The 19093-nt window shown below is 49.6% G+C and overlaps 8 protein-coding genes across 8 annotated transcripts; 5 read left to right on the top strand and 3 right to left on the bottom strand.

Moving 5' to 3' along the window:
• Positions 1 to 264: 264 nt before the first annotated feature.
• Positions 265 to 1889, top strand: nop12 (rRNA-processing protein NOP12; the record flags this gene model as incomplete). Its single annotated transcript, XM_067622717.1, has 2 exons — positions 265 to 348; positions 420 to 1889. 2 exons carry the CDS (start codon positions 265 to 267, stop codon positions 1887 to 1889), a joined length of 1554 nt encoding a protein of 517 aa, XP_067478819.1.
• Positions 1890 to 2167: 278 nt separating this feature from the next.
• On the top strand, positions 2168 to 3743 carry ASPBRDRAFT_206925 (uncharacterized protein). The gene is made up of 3 exons (XM_067621784.1): positions 2168 to 2420; positions 2481 to 2990; positions 3088 to 3743. The coding sequence occupies exons 2-3, from the start codon at positions 2652 to 2654 to the stop codon at positions 3607 to 3609; spliced, it is 861 nt and encodes a 286-aa protein (XP_067478818.1). The 5' UTR covers positions 2168 to 2420; positions 2481 to 2651; the 3' UTR covers positions 3610 to 3743.
• Positions 3744 to 3779: 36 nt separating this feature from the next.
• On the bottom strand, positions 3780 to 4548 carry ASPBRDRAFT_54876 (uncharacterized protein; the record flags this gene model as incomplete). Its single annotated transcript, XM_067627310.1, has 4 exons — positions 3780 to 3880; positions 3936 to 4145; positions 4248 to 4364; positions 4461 to 4548. 4 exons carry the CDS (start codon positions 4546 to 4548, stop codon positions 3780 to 3782), a joined length of 516 nt encoding a protein of 171 aa, XP_067478817.1.
• A 132-nt stretch (positions 4549 to 4680) lies between these two features.
• ASPBRDRAFT_151965 (uncharacterized protein) lies at positions 4681 to 6141 on the top strand (the record flags this gene model as incomplete). The annotated part of the gene is made up of 3 exons (XM_067619335.1): positions 4681 to 4836; positions 4879 to 5172; positions 5241 to 6141. The coding sequence occupies 3 exons, from the start codon at positions 4681 to 4683 to the stop codon at positions 6012 to 6014; spliced, it is 1224 nt and encodes a 407-aa protein (XP_067478816.1). The 3' UTR covers positions 6015 to 6141.
• Positions 6142 to 6225: 84 nt separating this feature from the next.
• ASPBRDRAFT_42912 (DUF1993 domain-containing protein) lies at positions 6226 to 7197 on the top strand. The gene has a single exon (XM_067624894.1). The coding sequence runs from the start codon at positions 6516 to 6518 to the stop codon at positions 7068 to 7070; it is 555 nt and encodes a 184-aa protein (XP_067478815.1). The 5' UTR covers positions 6226 to 6515; the 3' UTR covers positions 7071 to 7197.
• Positions 7198 to 7329: 132 nt separating this feature from the next.
• On the bottom strand, positions 7330 to 10075 carry ASPBRDRAFT_674016 (uncharacterized protein; the record flags this gene model as incomplete). The annotated part of the gene is made up of 4 exons (XM_067628884.1): positions 7330 to 7676; positions 7738 to 8396; positions 8460 to 9575; positions 9630 to 10075. The coding sequence occupies 4 exons, from the start codon at positions 10073 to 10075 to the stop codon at positions 7330 to 7332; spliced, it is 2568 nt and encodes an 855-aa protein (XP_067478814.1).
• Positions 10076 to 13017: 2942 nt separating this feature from the next.
• ASPBRDRAFT_54872 (protein kinase family protein) lies at positions 13018 to 14196 on the top strand (the record flags this gene model as incomplete). The annotated part of the gene is made up of 2 exons (XM_067627309.1): positions 13018 to 13155; positions 13210 to 14196. 2 exons carry the CDS (start codon positions 13018 to 13020, stop codon positions 14194 to 14196), a joined length of 1125 nt encoding a protein of 374 aa, XP_067478813.1.
• Positions 14197 to 16090: 1894 nt separating this feature from the next.
• ASPBRDRAFT_54871 (GPI anchored serine-threonine rich family protein) lies at positions 16091 to 16836 on the bottom strand (the record flags this gene model as incomplete). The annotated part of the gene is made up of 2 exons (XM_067627308.1): positions 16091 to 16566; positions 16629 to 16836. 2 exons carry the CDS (start codon positions 16834 to 16836, stop codon positions 16091 to 16093), a joined length of 684 nt encoding a protein of 227 aa, XP_067478812.1.
• Positions 16837 to 19093: the final 2257 nt, after the last annotated feature.

Raw genomic sequence — 19093 nt, 5'->3', positions numbered from 1 at the left:
TTGAAGTGCCCTTCCACTGTGGTTGGAGGCCTTTATTGTCTCTTCATCAGTTGGACCGCTATCAGTTTCCACGTGACCGTTCCGGCGCCTATCGCCGAGACCCAGAAAAAAAAAGAGGAAAAAGTAAAAAAAGTAGGAAATATCAGAACAGAAACGCCAAGCACAGACAGTACGGAAGCTTGACAGTTATAGGCCTGTCAGCTTTTTCATCTTACATTTTTCTTCATTCTCCAAAAGGGACCGGATCCCTGGACTTTTAACACTATGGGAAAGTCAGACAGGTCTCTTCCTCTCTTGGGGGCGAAGGCCTCCATTGATCCAACTCTAGCTGCCTTGTTTGAGACAAGTGTGCGTAACAACAACTCCTTTCTTTCCTCGAGTATATCTCGGACTAACATAGCCTCATGGGCCATCATTAGGCTGGCCCAGTAAAAGCTCCATCCGTTGCAATCGCCGCTCCCGCTCCCCAAACAGGAAAGCGCCCTACCGAGGATGATGAAGAAGAAGATGTGATCTCCGAACCGGAAGACGAATCTATGCCTGAGGACGAGGAGATGCAGGAAGCATCGAGCGATGCGGGTAGCGAAAAGGCCGAAGTAGCCGCTGAGGCGCCCAGCCGCAAACGCAAGAGGGCCACTGCAGAGGATGTCGAAGACTCCTACATGCGTCGCATTGCGAAGGAGCAAAAGAAGGAGGATGAGAAGCGACGGGAAGAGAAGGCGAAACGACAGAAGACAGCAGAGGGTGAGCAGGCAGAGGATGCTGAGCAATCCGAGGAGGAGGAGGATGAGAATGATGAGGAGAGTTCTGAAGAGGATGAGGAAAAGAAGGTCATCCCCAAGCACGAGAGTCAGACTGGAGATGCCGAGTCCAAGGAACTGGACAAATCCAACCGGACTGTCTTCTTGGGCAATGTCTCTAGTGAGGCGATCAAGTCCAAGTCCGCCAAAAAGACCCTCCTCAAACACCTAGGATCTTTCCTCTCTACACTACCGGAGTCTACTGGACCTCACAAAGTGGAATCTATTCGCTTCCGCTCCACAGCATTTGCCAGTGGTGGCGGAGTCCCCAAGAGAGCCTCATATGCCAAGCAAGAAGTTCTGGATGATACGACGCCGTGCACCAACGCATATGTCGTCTACAGCTCTGCACAAGCTGCGCGCAAGGCGCCCGCTGCGCTCAACGGTACCGTGATTTTGGACCGGCATTTGCGTGTTGACAGTGTCGCGCATCCTTCGCCGATCGACCATAAACGGTGTATCTTCGTTGGTAACCTGGACTTTGTCGACAACGAGGTCAAGCCCGACGATGAGAAGAAGAAGAAAAAGAGAGCTCCCGCAGATGTTGAAGAAGGACTTTGGCGGACCTTCAACGCTCACACCGGTGGTTCGAACAAGGAGAAATCCAAGAACGGAAATGTTGAATCGGTCCGCGTGGTTCGTGACAGCCTCACTCGGGTCGGCAAAGGTTTTGCCTACGTTCAGTTTTATGATCAAAACCATGTAGAGGAGGCTCTTCTACTCAATGGAAAGCATTACCCGCCTATGCTCCCCCGCAAACTCCGTGTGTCGCGGGCCAAGAAGATTCTGAAGAAGCGTGCAGACAATGGCAGCCAGAAGAAGACGCTTGGGGAGGCAGATAAGACCCTGCAGGGTCGCGCTGGCAGACTCTTTGGTCGGGCCGGTGCGGCCAAGGTGAAGGCCGATGCGCAGAAGTCCATCTCGCAGAACTCGTTGGTGTTCGAAGGCCATCGGGCCACTGAAGGTTCTTCGCGCATTCGGGTGAAGACGAAGAGCCGTGGTTCCAAGGGCAAGCCGAACAACCGGAGCAGCAAGCGTGCTGCGGCCTACAAAGCCGCTGGTGGGTGGAAGAAGGGCAAGACAGATTAATGGACTGGGACGTGAGCCTCCTGGAGTTTTCTTTTTCGTTTAATTTGTATCCTATTTTATGGGTGTATTCTGCATGTCGAAAAGCCAATTGATACGAGACTTGTTGTTAAGTAGATATCCATCTGTTGCATGCCAATTCATCGGTTGTGAACTGTCTGTATTGTGTCTGTTCTGCTGTACGCGATGTGTAACTTTGGCCCTTTCAGGAACACGCCCATGACGTCACCTATCGATTGCGCCTCTTTCTCCTGACGATATCAATCACTTCGATCGCACTTCACATATGCAGCGCTCTTTCATTCTAAGAATTATATAAGATATATTGCATTGAATTATTTCTTCAGTCAAATCATTGGTAGAGTTTTCATTCCTTTTATAACTATTCGCGCGTGGATCCCACGGGCACCCCTTCTTCCCCTCTATTATTCTGCCCGGAAGGCGGGGTGAGATCGAACGGTTACACTAAATTGACCGACAACACTTGGGTCAGACTGGTGCCAGGGCCCAACTATCGAGATGAGCTTGTCTTGAGTGAGTAACCTCTTCATTGCGTAGCTGCCCGATTGTGGCCATTTGGCTAACCTCGTCAAGGCAAACAATTAGATTCAATACTGACTTCAGCGAGTTGGTCAGTGCGACACCGAACTACGACACGATTTAAGCCAATTGTTTTCGCCAGAGTCAACATTAAGTTCATATAAGTGACAACCCTGAGGAGGCCCTACAATTTTTTTTCAAGTGGGCTCGCAGGCTACGAGCATAATGATGTTTCCCCTGGTCTTTAGACGACGACCAAACCGCCTCCCGAACAACAACGATGCAAACAGCCCACCAGCCGAGGAAACCCAGGATTCTTCCCCAAAAGATGACACATACTACCCCAGTTGCTTCGATGTTCTGAAGGTTCGGTATATTCTACAGCATATATGGCAATGGACGAGGAACTCGCAAGAACTGCTGCCAGCTGAAATTGTAGATATGATTGTGGATGCAGCTGAGTATTGGGCCTCTTCCGAGTCTGTCCTGGAGGGAGAGACTGTTATCCGGAAAGATCAGGATCAGGCGATTTTGACGACAGTACCTCTGTGCTATGATGTGCAGGTAAGCTGGAGTCTTTGACCTGCTAGCATATGTCTCACTTCGGCCGGAAACTTTTTAATCGGGTCATTGCTGCTGACATCATGTTCAAACCACACAGACCTTGAATACTCCCTCTCCAAAGCCGCTGCCCCATCGAACTACTCATCCATGCCGCCAGATCATCTTTACTATTGCATCCCACGATCAGGGTTGGGGTGGTGGCGCAGGGACCCGCGGCCAATACGGGGGCTCTTATTCGTGGTTTGATACCGAAGTCATTCACTCAGCACATCAGAATAGAGCTGCAAACAATCAGCCTCCACCACAAGGTCCATTCCATTTTGGGCCCGACCACCCTAACTTGCTGCCGACGGCTCGTAAGCTACAGTCGAATAAGACGGCCGTGCCAAATTCCCAGGTACATACTATCGTTTGGCATTACCAGGATGACATCGCTCCAGACTCGAGTGAAGCGGAGGAAATTGAACGTACCCAGGGACGAGGACGGGCCACGCTTGATGGAAGCCAAGTCCGTACTCTGGAGGTCGGAGATGCGATTGCTGTCTGGGGTCGAGCACGGTTTGGAGGGTGGTCGAACCATGTGCAGCGAGTGTCTGTGCGGGTGTTTTGGGCGGTCTAATGCGGGGATCCTTAAATCAGCATCTTTAGTAGAGAGATGAGCAGAAACAATAAATCACTCAATAGCAGAGTATCTGTGTAGTTAACTAGCTAATGTTGGGAATATTTACTAAGCAGCTACGATGCCTAACCAACTATACTTCCTTATCAGCTATCGATAAACCGGGGTAACTATATCAGTGTTGTAGTATAGATGGCAGCCTGCCAGATCAGGCCGGAGAGCATCACCTCATTCCTCAAGGCGATCACGCAATTGCGCCAAGACCCCCAATCTCGTCATCTGCGCATTTGAATATAAGGTCGCTCTCTTCCTCCATCACCAGCAACGCTGGTCTTGTCTTCCTTTTTGGACCAAACTGAATGACACAGTCTTGTCAATTAGTTGAACAGGAGCTCCATGATGCCCTCTGCTCAACGGTGACCGTCCCCCCGACTCCCCTTCGCCCTGCGGCCCTCCTTCATTCCCAACCAAGACGACAGAATGTGACTGCCGACGGAAAGCGGCCCAGGATGTTCCAGGAGCGAGTCCGGGTGGGGCTGGCCACATTTGGATTGCGCAACAACCCATCAGTCGTGCGAGAAGCGGTGATACGTTCGTTCAGTGTGAGCCAGTGAGCAGTGCGGTTATCACCGCCTGACCAGCCGTGGCGGAGGCATGATGCGTTATCTCGCCCGAGAGACTTTGTTTCTGCGCCGTTTTCCTGCGCCGTGACTCGAATTCGAGCCGAATGACTGGCTGATCGGCCATTTTCCCATCTGCCTATCCTATCTAGGCCTTCGGGCACTCGGCTATCCCTTCTCGAGCGGTCATTTATGGTGTTGTGTCTGTGACTTCCCCTCTCCCGCCAAAACATGGCCTTGATTCTCGTTCGCCTGTTTCGCCGAGAATTACGCCGGCAATACGTCCCAGCTCCCCTGGCGTTCTGACTCCCATCCCCATAAATGCCTCTCCCGCCCTGTTGAGATCACGCCTCGACTGCCACATCACCCTTATTTTCAGCCCTGTGAATTCGTGGTATTTTCGACTTTCTGCTACTCTTTGCTCTACCCCATCTATATGAGCAACTTGAGGATGGCTCAACCTCAGAAATGTGCTGCTGTTGTTGTGGGAGCCGGTCCAGCCGGTCTGGCGGTTGTGGGAAATCTCCTTGAGAAGCAACTGGGAGGGAAGATTGCCTGGGTTGACCCGCTATTCCAAGGTGGCCGGATAAACCAGAGATACCGCGAGGTTCCTAGGTGAGCAAGTCCTTGGTCTGGTCGTCAGAACAAGCGCCAGGGTGCCAGAAGAGGAACGCTCCTGCTGACTGGTTCTGTGGGCTCATTCAGCAATACCAAGGTGTGCTATTTTCAGGCATACGCTACGGCCGTTCAACCTTTCCGCACCGTAATCGAAAACACTCGTATTCCCAACCCATTCACAACGATGGCCAAACTCGACCAAAATAAAACCTGTCATCTGCACCATGCTATTGATGTGGTCCGCGCCCTTACCGATGGCGTCACAAAGATGGAACGGGTTCTGCCATGTCGAGGAGTTGTCACAGCTGCCAACCTGGCCGAGAAAGTCAGTTTATAGAGAGCTCTGCAAGCGATTAAGCGCCTTGTCTTGCTAACATTTGGCCGTCCGCATAGACTGCTACCTGGACCGTTCGCATCCGGTTGCAGGACTCTCAGGATGAAGTAGAGGTGCTCACGCCTCGACTTGTCGTTTGCACAGGGTCATCCCCAACCGAGGTCTCTATCTCAGTACCCGGGCATCACATCGAAAGGCTGGACCTGGATCTCGTGCTGAAGCCCAGCGACCTGGTGTCGTATCTTCCCCGAGACAAGCCCTTGACCGTCGCCGTAGTAGGAGCGTCGCATAGCGCCATCCTAGCCCTCCTCAACCTGGTAGACTTGGCCCGCACTTCCCATCCCGAGCTCCGTATCAAGTGGTTCACACGGCATTCTCTGCGGTATGCCGAGTTCATGGACGGCTGGATCCTCCGGGATAACACCGGACTGAAGGGGTCTGCCGCCGACTTTGCCCGCCAGCAACTGGAGGATGACAAGCTGCCTCATTCCGAGGCGGGCCGGTTCATCACCAAGGTATACTGCGGCGGAAACCAGGAGCAGGCACAATATGAGAGACATCTACCCTCGTGCTCGTACCTGGTACAGGCCGTCGGCTTCACGCGGGACCCGCTTCCAGAGCTGTCAATCAACGGCTCCGCATTGGAGCCCGAGTTCGACCCGGTCTCGGGAGGCTTCCGCGACTCCAACGGCCGCGTTGTTCGGGGTCTGTATGGGGCGGGGATCGCATTCCCGGAGCGAGTGGTCGATCCGCATGGCAATGTCGAGTATGCGGTCGGGTTCTTCAAGTTTATGAACTTTTTGAAGCGGGTGTGTCCTCAGTGGGTGTCGTAGTGACTGTAGCCTCTACAGACTGAGTATAATGCCTTGTCAGTGTCACCGCTGGCCGGTTGACACGACTTGAACAATATAATAATGTTACCAAGTAGAGCTATGATATACCTTGACTCCAATCCTTCCAACCATCCATCTCGTAAATGTGTATAGCCATGACAGGCAGTAATTGAATCCGCATGATTCTGTAACCAAGATCAAACAGCATCAACACAATCTTACTGCGACAAACACAACGGACATGACCGAGCAATGTGGCTATGCAACACACTATAGTATGATACTATCCACTCTGTCTGACGTTGGATTTTGTCCTCGACACTAGTAGTAGCTCCACCCAAACACTACAAAAGCATCCTGTATTCCAGCGCAGTGACTCACCACCGGACTACATAACTACATCAACTGAATAACCACTTCACAATTACTCCCACTCCCGACAGCAACCAACCAACCACCCAATCGCTCAATTGAAATAAAGAAAGACAAAAGACATCCAAAATGACAACCTCCACCCTCTACGACACCACCTTCCCCATCCTAACCAGCATCCTCAAAACCCTCCTCCACCTCCTCCGCACCGCCGAAGGCACCCACGCCAACCCATCCTCTCTCCTCCTCAACTCCCGCCTCCATCCAACCATGTACCCCTTGACAGACCAAATCCGCCTCGCGACCTCATTCTCCGTCCGTCTTATCGCCCGTCTCACCAACCACCCGGAAGCAGATACCCTCCCCACCACGCTCCTACCAGAGGGGAACCCGCAATCTTTTGCAAAGTGCTACGCGCGCATCGATAAAGTGCTGGAGCTTCTACGGGATGCGGATAACGATCCTACTAAGAAGGAAGAGGTGAATCGCAATGCGGAGACAGTTAAGCCGGCGCCGATGGGACCGGGTGTGGAGGTGGATGTCACGAATGCGTTGTATGCGCATACGATGGTGTTGCCGAATATTTATTTCCATTTGAATACGGCGTATGGCATTATTCGGATGGAAGGGGTGGAGATTGGGAAGAAGGATTTGTATGTTGGGTTTGGGGAGTTGTGGAGATGATTCATTCCAATGTTACTACTAGTTAGTATATATGATGATGATGGGTGTAGTTCCATTGTTGATATGTTGTAAGGGATTTCGATCTACTACTATTTCAGTTGTGAATATATGTGAATTTCTCCTCTCCTTGGATATAGCAAAGTAAAGCTAAGCAATTTTGAAGTGTAGCTAGTATATCTCACATAGGATAATCTGCATAGTGGAATGATAACTAGTAACTTCGTAGTGATCCAAAAATAAAACCAAAGGTACCTCAAATTTACTCCCCTGGATCCAACGAATACACATACCCAATCATCTTCTCAGCATCGCCTTCTCCAACCAGTGTGGGTTCATCGAAAACCTTGCAGCATGGATTATTAGCCTTCCGCAGCTGGTCTTCGTAGCGTCGTATGTAGTAGACAAAATATTCTACTCCACGGAGGTCATGCCTGAACAAAGCCGATACTTTCCGCATGATGTGCAGAAAGACAGCCAAGGCAGCGTGGTACTTGGTAGTTCTCTCAATAGGCGCAAAGTAATCACCCAAGCGCTGGAACTGATCGAGCGATGGAAGAAGGTCACCTAGCTGGGCCACAGAAACACAGTAAGAAGATGAAAACCGTTCTACTAGTCAGTCAGTATTGGCTGCACTTGTCCATTCAGGCGGGTGACAGGAATGGCTTACCGAGGGTGGGAATCTCAGCCTCTTCAGGCCCATACTTTCTGCGCAACGCTAAGTACTGTTCAGCTATCAGGTAGAGTAGCCGCTTCCAAACGTAAAGCTCGACCATGTGAGGAGCTATGGTCTCTATCAGACTGGCGATGCGGACGATGGCGACGGACCCCTCAATAGGATAATGTAGGAAATGTGAGAGGAAATTGTTCGTCTGGGAGTAACAAAATCCTGCTGCAACAACAGTCTGCAGTGCCACCGAAGCTGGAATCGATTGTGGAGCTGGTAAGAGACCAGCCTTTGAAGGCTCGCCGGGAAGGCTGCTAATTATTCTGCAGCACCATACAAGACAGTTCATCAGGCCAGGCGAGGTCTCCTCGTCGTTAGAAATCTCTTCCATTTTGAAGCATACGGAAGAGAGAAAGGTAAAAAGGGTGGTGTCATCATGAAAGCGGTATTGATACACCCTATTAATTGTTTGAACCCATTGCTGTCGATTTACCTCCTTGTTCAGAGAGACCAAGGGCAGTGCAGCATCGACACGTCCACCATTGGGTAATTCTCCAACCTGCAGCAATATCCAAGCGCAAGCATCACATGCTGTCAGAGGCAAAATAATGTCGGTCTCGGGGTAGTTACCCAGGACCATTGGATACCGGTGTCTGGCATAGCTATTGGCCTATGGAACATGGTGTGTGCCAGTGTAGTCACGCGGGGTCTGGAGGAGGAGACACTGTATAGACTGATCCTTCCCACATATAGGACATCTTTGGTAATTTTGGGGCACTGTGCATCCTGCAGCGGCGTTTCTGCTGCCTTCGTATCCTGGTAGGAACAGGTATTCGCGGCCTGTAGAGCCATGATCCGTATCAAGCGAAGGATATAGAGACCCAGAGGGATACGGATAACTCTTGAAATTGGCAAGTGGACTATATCGCTTCTTCATAGAACGAGAGGCTCCAATTGATGGTGTAGTCGCTGGAGCTGGCGAACTCATTGGAGTTAGGCCGCTTGGGGACATTGAATACTCATCCAGAGTCAATACTTTCAATCTTTCCAAGACATCCTCAATAGTTGTCTTCATCTGGCAAGAATAGTCATGAGCTTCCCTGATCTTCGACTCAAAGTGCTTCCAATTCCGATGGTGCTGGTCACGGAGTTTGGCCTTAATGAGCGCAACCGTTGAGAAAATATTCGGATCAAGAAAAGCTTGCCACAGAGGTCGTGGTTGTGATCCATCCACGCCCACAAAAGCAATTGCCTCCAGGAGGGCGAGGAACAGACCTCTTGCTTCCCCACCTAAGTCTTCGCGTGGTGAAAACAGGATATTATCCATTGATTCTATAGCTCGACGGGACTCCAAGACCCAGTTTTGGACTTTATCACTATTGCCCCGTGTCTTCGCAGCCAAGATGATGATATCTAGGGCGTCGTAGTCCGAAAGCAAGTCAAGCGTGTCTGCTTCAGAGATAGAGCCAGTATAGATGTTTTTCATGTCAAAATGGAGCCCGTTGGGGAGTATGACTACATCCCGGGACAGTTTGATGGGTCTTGGGACCTTGACCCTTGTGAGATCGCCGTATCTGATTGTCACTAGGTCCGCCCATTTCGTCCACTCTCCAAACGGCAAGAATCGCTTCTCTGCTGGTAGTATATCTGAGAAGTTTCCTTTGGCCTGTAAGACATACACTATGCCAGTTCGTACATCTGAAAAGAGAAAGATGCAGTGTGGGGCCACGGCAAACACAGACATCCCAACTGAGACATTGCAGTGAGATGGAGAGCTTTCAGGATATCCAAACAGAATAATTACACAGGCGGTGCCATGGATACCGGCGGTAGATATAGCACTGGCAAATTCCTGAACCCGTGGCTCTTTGATACGGCCGTCCGTTAAGAGGAACTATAGGCTGGCGTCCTGGAGCCTAGATGTGCAAGCGGGATTCTGCAGCAAAGCCCCGGGATTGGTGCCTCTATCAGAGCTGAGTTTGTCGACGTCTGCTATATGCATCGGTGGGAAGGCCCTGTGAGACCAAGGAAGAATGGTTGACTGTGACACCAGATCCTGCGGCATGGAATCACCACAGATCTCCCGAATAGCATTCTGCTCTTGTCGGAGAACAGCTCCCCTTGTGCTTCTCGAGACATCTACTGCGAAGGTGAGAGGAAGCTTCTGTAGAGACAGCTCAACTTGGTCCTGACTATTGCGTGCCGATGCAGTCATGTTGATTCGCGATCGCAGAGCGAGCTCAACTTGGTCCTGAAGGGTGGATGCTGGTGCAGTTACGGTAGTTCGCGGTCTCAGAGCCAGCTCAACCTGAACCTGGTGACCACGTGCTGGTGTAGACATGGTGGATCAAGTTGGTTAATGGAGTAATGAACTGAAGCTTGGGTTGCGTAGATATCGAAAGGTGGGAAGCGTTCCTCGAATGACTCTGGAGGTATGCTAGTTAGTACGGTTGAAGAAGTTGACCTGCCACCTAAATTAGATAGTGATTCAGTTAATCAAAAGAGAGAAGTTACACCAGTTGAGTCTCGGCACAAGTCACTGGTTCTGACGAGTCAGCACGGCGTGTGCTCTGGACCCAGGGAAGACACTCGAGTGTTCCCACAACACCTCAAGATGCTACTAACCTGCAGGAGTTTGCATGCGTGCGTGGACTCTCGCACAATCGTAACAGCAGGTCCAGTAGTAAGTTCCCGGCTCCACTATCCTTATTCTAGGATCCCAGTGTAGGAATGGGGCCGTTGCCCAGAATTGCATCCAAGATGTGCTAATTCATTCCAAGAAAACGTGGACTAATTATATATACGTCCTCCAATATATCCCACATCACTTATCCAAAAATTTCCCCCTTCTACCTCAGTCTCTTCTCAGCCAAGCTAATTTGCGTCCATAATCTGTTGCGCTCTTTCTGGCCCGTAGAGTTTAGCGACGATGTCAATACTCTGGGCGACGCTTGCGATACGCGTCCCGGGCTGCTGCACACAAACAGATGATTGGGATGTGTTCAAGATTATCTTCCTTGAGGCGGAAGTAAACGCAGAAGTCGCAGACGCGTGCCAGTCTATACAACAGATTGAGCATTGCAGGTATAGCAGCACTGATAAAGGATGGGAAGGTGAATAAAGGGGCCGAAATCAGGGCACGTGCGACACTTGGGATGGCACAACTCGTGATTCCAGGTGTGACAGTTGTTTTGAGCATTCGAGGTGATGACTTTTGCGGTATGAATTTCATGCAACCAGCACATCTCAGTGTTCAAGGGAAGAAGACAGGTTGGGATTAACAGACAGGGTGCATGAGGCTAGGGTAGGATAAACACACCACCCACACTCCTTTCGTCGCAAGCGGCTGATACAGAGACAGCTACAGTGCCTACAACAGTCCTGGGAGACGGTCCAAATAATATATAGACTGCGGGTTCCGTGATGACGGGCATACGTCGATCTCTGGTCCAGGGACATTGAACGAGTTCGTTATCACCCGGAGGATGTCCAGAGTAAATAGAGACCTGTATATATATGTCCAAACCCTTTGAGTCCAAACAGTCTCTACCTCAAAGCCCCCACGATTTCTGACACATGAGGGTGCATCTGGTATGGGAAGAAGCCAGTTAGAGATGTTGTAGTTCCACCTATCTGCATCCAAATTGGCTGACGCAGGATGTCTATTGATCATGGATCGCTCAAGCATGGGTTGTAACGTCGCGGGGACGCATAGTTGGCAGCTGGTTTGAATGTCAATTGAGCAACTGGAATGCCCCCCAAAGAACCTATGAGGAAACCGTCACTATTATCTCTTAATAAATATTTCTATCGTTCTCACCTTTGTCCCAGGGTTTAAAATATATTTCGCTGGCGCACTTAGCCCCTCATTAACTTGAGTTTCCGCACTCAAGATCCAGTTGTTCAGCCATTATAAGCTATTAGAACAGTGTCCAACGTCGAGGATAGCAAGTTATATATTATGGACACAGGTCTCGGAGCTTAAATCCTTGATCTGGTTGAGAAATTCCATGGGGTCATATTCGAATCTGGTTATATAGGCCAATCTGGGTTGGTATGAAAGTCAGAGGGAAAGATTTATGGCGAGTCCAAGGGCGAGTTCTGGCGGTACCACTTGCGGAATGGGTTGCCAAAGCTCCCCTGTTTGATCAGATCGCTGGATACAACCTTTATAGATGGTAGGGATTATAAAATAGAAGGTTGAAGACTTGCGTCCGATGGTGCGTGTAGCTACTACTAATTGGCAGGTTATGACCCCTTATATAGGGTGAGTGGGCGAACTAGATTACCTGAGCTTCGTCGAATCCTTCACATCTCGAGCCTATGGAAACTCTGACAGACCGGAATCTTGCACAGAAATCAGAGCGAATAAGAGATATTGACTGTGTATTTTAACAGAGCTAAAGGAATTTCCGGTCTATGCCATTCTTCACTGGGAAGTCATGGCTTGGAAGAGTATTGGGTCAGATTTGTGATGTCTTGAACATGTGTGTCTGTTAAATGCCACCATAGATGCATATTTCAAATTCATCCGATTCCAAACTTAGAACGGGGTCTATGCCAACTGAAGTGCGGTAACTGTTCGTTACTACGGTCAAGGAGAAGTAATGTCACCCATTGGTACTACTTCAAGTTTATGGATCCAACAAATCAACTATGTAAGCGATCACTACTCCATGGCAAAGGCAATAATGTAGATGGCTTGTCGTCTTTCATCCAAAGCAAACTGGCACCTCTCCAAGCAGACTATGTATATCCCCACATTGCAATTTCGGAATAGAAAATATCCACTAGTTCTGCACCACTGAACCGAACTTGGAAGTATTTATTCAAGTACTAACCTAGTGAATGAAATGGGGCAGATCCATGCACTACGTGTACCCGACGCTAAGAAATCCTGTCGCCTGTTCTGGGGAAATGAGAAAGCTTGTTTGAGGGGATTCGGGGATATGAAGTAGACAGACGAGGCATCGGGTAAACTACATCATTCTGGAGTTTAACTCCGGAGACTTCATGCCCGTGCATCGGTCGAGTCTCCAAGGGTGATGGCATGTTGCACCGACTGGATTGCAATATGCACAAGGAATTAAGCGATGGCGTCTTTACATCAAATCAGCAGCCATACCATGCACTAACTAAATAGTCAGTCGTGCATTCTGTATTGATTAGTCATGTCTGCTCTCTCCCAACTGTAACTAACTACTCCGGTTAGTTTATTAGTTACTCACTTCCGTTGCATTCCCCAAATGATATCCCAGACTTCTGTATTCATTTTGCCTCACTATGATACAATATTCATCTCGGACTGCTCTCAGATCATACTCAGAGCAGCAGGACTACACGGCAGGGAGAAACGCAGAGCCCATCAGTCGCTCGCAAACATTAGTCTACTACATTGAAGGCAACAAGTTCTGGATAAAAGTGACTCTATGAGGCCCGACCGCCAATTTCCCCCTGGACAACGCCGGAGAGCAGCAGACTACCAAGCGTGAACGGCGCGAGTTTCTCCAGAGGTTCATTCGACGAATAGACTACAAACTACTCCCTCCCCTCCCAAACACCGTAACAGAAATCATTCTGGGAGATGCAACCGCACCCGGTCGAGAAGTGGAACTCGAACTTGTGGATGATGCATCTGGCACATTGCCAGTTCTCAATACGCCTCTAAGATGCAAGCTCCGAGAAGACCCTCTCAGTGTCGCCTATCCTTCATGCGAAGAATTCCCCTGCTTTCGACAAATCAACCATAAAGATCTGGCAGGCGCTACGGAAATCGCGCTCGGGGTATTCTATGTCTATCATCGCAAAAAAAGATACGTCCTCAAGACAGTGGACCGCCCTCTCTACCGACGTCACGATACCGAGGTTTTTCGAAACGAGGTAGCAAATCTCGACTACTTTGCTGGAGTGCCGAACATAGTGCAGGCAGTCGGGATTACAGTACTCACCAACCCTTACAAGTCATTTGACTGGGACGACGGCCTACCACTAGTTGTAACGGGGGTGCTCCTCGAGGCATACCCCGGAGGGACGCTCCAGCAGATTCTTTCCGAACGCCGTGTCGCAGAGTACCGCTGGAAGCAATGGGCCATCCAGATCGGAGCCGCACTGAACCGCTTCCACGAGACAAAGAAAACTCATATGGATGTAAAACCGTCGAATATTGTTCTCGATGCCAACGGAAATGCAGTGCTCATTGACATCAGCGGTATGGGAGGCATCACCCATGAATGGTGTATACCCGAAGTTCAAAAAACGATAGCACCGTGTGATCTTCCATTCGAACAACGCCAACAGAACGATATCTGGGCCTACGGGAAGCTCCTATCCGAGATCGCCTCACAGATAAGCGATGATCCGTATGTAGAGACCTTGCGCCAGGTTGCGGACGGCTTGATGGAGAGAGATCCCCAGAAACGCATAAGTATATCGATGGCCATTGCACAGCTTGAAAGTGTCTAGATAGGTAATGACGATCCGAAAGCCAAGCCAAATACCTTGAAGTTGCCAACGGAGATTAAGATTCCCCCTATCCCCTCACGTCAATCAACCAATGACATCCCTCCCCGCACAAGTTAACTGAACAGTCTCCCGCCGATCGAGTCAATCCCAATATCGATTACACCCGTGCTTGTAGATGGCCCTGTTTTTTTCTGTCTCTCACTCTCGGACTGACTTTCTTCATTAATTCCAATGTCAGCTGCTCTGACTAGTTACTGCAGTTTGTACAATCCCCGCTTAGTATCATTGCATAGCACGCATACAGTAGAAGCTCAGGTGACACCCAAACAAAGACTGCTAATTATCCCCGGTCATCTTTTTTTTAAAGACCCTTAATAAACATCCTTACATCACCGTCTGTCTCAGGGGGTAAGAAACCAAAAACAAAGCATCCATCTATAATAGCGACAGGTATTAAAATAGGTACAACAGCTAGTCAGTTCCCTGGAAAGAAATATCCCTCGACCATGGAACTCACCCGAAACCAAAAATCGAGACAACAGTCAACCCTCACGTGCCTTGCAGGCTCTCTCCTCCCTCAAACTCCAAACAAACAAAGCCTGATTCATCCGTGCCCCCCTGGCAAAGAAGCAAAGAAGCAAATCCCAATCAATATACTGTATACTACACCAATATTTGATAAATATATTAGAAATAAACCTCGATAAGATGTCCATAAATATTCCCAACGAAAAGGTAAAGAAAACAATGTATTCAAATTTCACTGCGAGGTAATTAAATCAATTTAACGCATCTCAAATCTTAAGAGTCAGTCATTCTCTCTCCACACACCGAAGTTTGCCCGTCGGTGGATAACTAGATAAATTGGATGGTCGGGTGCGGTGCCAGTGGACCCTTTCAAATTAACGGTCGAGTTTGATTACCGTGGAGTCCATTTTTCAAACTAAATGGTCTGGATCTTCGCCTTGTCATTTTACTACTCATTTTACTCTCATTTCCTTGGTCTTCCACACTTTTTTTTCTCTCTGTGGCCTTAATATGAAAGGATTGGAATCTTGGGAGGGTCTACAATAATCTAGATTTCTCCCTATCATGTAACTTAAAATCAGCAATCATATGGTTAGATTGATTTGTTTCACTATATCTGTTAACCGGTATTGCTCGGCGCGATGGAGTATTTATCGAATGATTCGATTCCATCGAGGCTACTGTCGGATTCGTTTTCCTGGCTCATTAATATCTCCTCTCATAATCCTTCGAATTCCCATTCCACGCAAGCAGAACCCTGCAGGTCTCCAACTTATCCCAGACGGTCTTCTGCAGTCTGGTGGGCCATGCAAGGTATTGCCCATATCCACCCCGTCAGAATCTTCACCGGGCTCAATCATGCAGGTCCCGTGTACACCATACACACAGCTACGCATCGACCCCTTCGTCATCTGTCTGTTGCATGCACGATATAGGCTAGTAGTCATTCATTACACAATCCGTATCTACATACTCCGTAGCGTCCGATGTCCAACCCATTAGGTCCATCCATCCGGAGGCACAAAAACAATGTCGTAGTAATAATTAACATACCCACACCATCGCCAGAAGCGAAAATGGCAGAGAAAGCTGGGATCTGTAACATCTCTTTCCGACACACAAAGGATACTCTTCAGTAACAGGAAAGGTCCATGCAACCCTTGACAATCCAACAGGGCACATGAAAGAAAAAATAAATAAACTTCTCAAGAGGACGTGAGAAGAAATGAAAGGGGGGTGCAAGAAGGCGTAAATAAGAAGGTGCTCAAAAATCTATGTACCAGAAAGTAAAGAAAAGTAAGGTATCATCACCCGACCACGGAGATGGCAGCCCTCAACCGGGTAGAAGAATCAGAACGTCGTAGTTTTAGATGAGCGCAACAGCACCAAAGACAATAGCCATCAAGCCAATGGAAGCCTGGTTGGCCATACCGGCGTTCGTGGACACCGTGGTGACACTGGCGGTGGAAGCGCTGGAGCTCGCGGTGTTCGAGGAGCTGGATGAGGCAGTCTTGGAGGACGACGCCGACACGGTAGAGTTGGAGCTAGCCGTGGTGGTCGAGGTGGCAGAGCTAGTGCTCGAGGTGGTAGTAGACAGAGTAGTGGCGCTCACGGTGGAGGTCTGGTCGGTAGAGGAAGAACCAGTGCTGGAGGAAGCGGAAGACGTGGTTGACGAGGCAGTGCTGGTGGTCACCGATCCAGTAGCACCGGAAATCGAGAAGCGCGGGGTGTAGTTGACATCGCCGGTGTCATCGTCATCGATGATCTCAACGGCGTAGTCTGAGCGGGCCGCAAGGTCGGCAGAAGGAGTCCAAGAGTAGCTACCAGTGTTGTCGATGCTCCCTAGTTGGTCTCGTTAGCATCTCATTCAAGCTTTCCACGCCGAATCCATGACAGCAGCTTACCGGCAATAAGTTCACCCGAGGAGGTGGTGAAGACAGCACCCCACTGGAGTCTCAGGGTCACAGTGCTGTTAGTAGTCGGGTCCCAGGTGAGAGTAGTCGGGCTGCCCGCGGTGAAGGTGTAGCCACCCTCGGGGATGTTGAACGGGTTGTCGGAAGCAGCCGCGAGAGTCGCAATGGCGCTGAGAGCAAGGTAGAAGATGGAACGCATATTGATGGATGTTGGTGGGGAAGTATATGTGAGTAGTAGAATGACTCGGTACAATAGCGGGGAATGTGTGATATGCGATATACAAGCGTGTAAATACGCAATGCAAGTGTGGGTGGCACAGAAGCAAATGAATGGACTTCCAAGTGAGAGAGAGGAAGGATAGCAATTGAGTAGTATCGACGGTCAAAAAGAGTGAACCGGGTGAGTCAGTCGATGCAGACGACGAAAGAACGAAGGACAGACGTCGAATGGGGAAATCGCACGAGGAAGGGAAAGAAAGAAAGAGGAAGAAAGAGGAAGGAACGAACCACCGGGGAGGGGGGAGGAGGATGTCTATGTATACCAGCCAGTATTGACTTGACTGGAGGAAGTTACTAACTAGATACTACACTAGTCTACTCGCACACTAGGTACCTTTCTAGTTTCTTAGCACTAATTGCCCGGCTCTGGCCAGACGGCGGAAAATCAAAGAGAAAGAAGGGAAGGAAGAGAAAAAAAACACGAGAGGGGGGATCCATTGTCATAGCGGACAGACCGACGCAGGGCACAATGGATTGGATCATTGGATGACCCTGTGACTAGTGGACTCCGGACCTTCCTGTTCCTGGCCACCAGTCCAGCCTAGCGTACCGGGCGTACCTGCTGTATCGGACCTCCTCCACTCGCGCTAATCCCCCTTGGGTGCCACTAGTCGCTCAACTGCTGCTCTTCTGGCCTCGCCTTCCGGTGTAAGTCCGGTTCGGATCCCCTCATTCTCGTCCATTCTGGGAGAGTTCAGGCCCAACTCGGGCGTAGCGTCTTCCCAATGGTGCTATTTTCGCACGCCGACCGGGGGGGTCGTCGGCTACGGTGGCTAATTTCACTAGATAGATACTTTGGATGGATGGCAAATTTGATATGACCTATCCGCGTGAGTCCGGACTTTGGATGACATCCTTAGCGACGAGCCAAGGAGACGCTTGGGAAAAGTATAAGTAAATATAGCCCTCGATACGATTGAGACTTTGCGAGAGACATTTATTGGCAGAAAAGGTGGTATCTGCTCAGGGGCGTTTTTCCAATTCCTGCAGCAACAAATTCAGGGCACGCGGGCGATCATTGGGCAGAAACGAAATTAACCCTCGCCGACATGTTCCACTCCGCTCCAAAGTTTGTGGGAGCTGCTGATGGCCTCGTTCGGGACTAGCTCGAGGGCATCGTATTAGTACTTACTACTGTCTGTCTGGAACCTTCTCTCTGGGCGTTATGTATGGTAGGTAGTACATATGTCATATGTATTTTTAACCTGCAGAATCACAAGTTGTTCTTCTATGCTGGCTCTTTCTATAGCAAGAATTGATGCAGGTATCACGAAGGAACATCTGCTATCCGACTGGCCGGCTGGTACAGTCTATCTTATCAGGATGTGCGGAACTGACATGTGGATTGCGGCCGATCACGATTATTAATTTCCAGCAACTACCCGACTACATAGTTACTCCGTAGTTAACTAAGTTAGTCCTCCGTACTGTGCTTCCCTAACTGAACTAAAATAATCCAACTAAGCTCAGAAGCGATTCAATAAACTGAGACATCACATCTCCAGGATCGAAGCCACCCACCACGCTATCGAGAACCCTGTCCACAAGTAGGGGTTCATGCGAACGAACCTCTTTATTCGCCCTTATCTCTTTCTCTCCCTCGGAGAATACTACTTTAGGGGCAACCAGCAGTAAGTGGTACTAACTACAGTAGTAGTTAGTAGCTATCCAGTTCTCTCGGCTCTCCAACCAGTGACCCGACCAATTGCACTCTTTCCTTATCCAGTAATCCAGACACAAAGCTTCACATCCACTTCGCCTCCCAATCCGTTAAGGATTATCCCCCCACCCCTCGAACCTCTCTCCCCTCCATCATTCTAGTCTCCTTATCAACTTAACGCCAACTTCATATCCCCCCTAGACTACCTACACTACAACTCACAATGGGCTAGACCTCTCTTTCCTCCCTTGTTCTCTCCTACGGAGACAGACAGGCAGGCATTTGAATCCTGGATGGAAATTCAGACCCACGCCCTCGCTAGGCATCCATCGTATCTAGGCTATCATGGGAAATGAACTCCGTCCGAGCGTTCATGCCATCCTACAGACTACAGCTAGGGCCGAAAAATCATCTACGAGAGCACTAAATACTCGAGCTAACTCACAAGCGCAGCGCGAAGCGGGGAGGCGCCACCCATCCACCTGCTTGAGTTCCTACTATCTATAGTCGGCTTAAA

The sequence above is a fragment of the Aspergillus brasiliensis genome, assembly GCF_001889945.1.
Source record: "Aspergillus brasiliensis CBS 101740 unplaced genomic scaffold ASPBRscaffold_6, whole genome shotgun sequence".
NCBI lineage: Eukaryota > Fungi > Ascomycota > Eurotiomycetes > Eurotiales > Aspergillaceae > Aspergillus > Aspergillus brasiliensis.
This window is presented reverse-complemented; position numbering and strand designations above follow the sequence as displayed.

Coding starts and splice junctions, on each gene's coding strand:
- ASPBRDRAFT_206925 (XM_067621784.1), top strand. CDS start 2,652: ATGATGTTTCCCCTGGTCTTTAGACGACGACCAAACCGCCTCCCGAAC. Junction 2,991..3,087: donor CTCTGTGCTATGATGTGCAG/GTAAGCTGGAGT, acceptor CAAACCACACAG/ACCTTGAATACTCCCTCTCC.
- ASPBRDRAFT_42912 (XM_067624894.1), top strand. CDS start 6,516: ATGACAACCTCCACCCTCTACGACACCACCTTCCCCATCCTAACCAGC.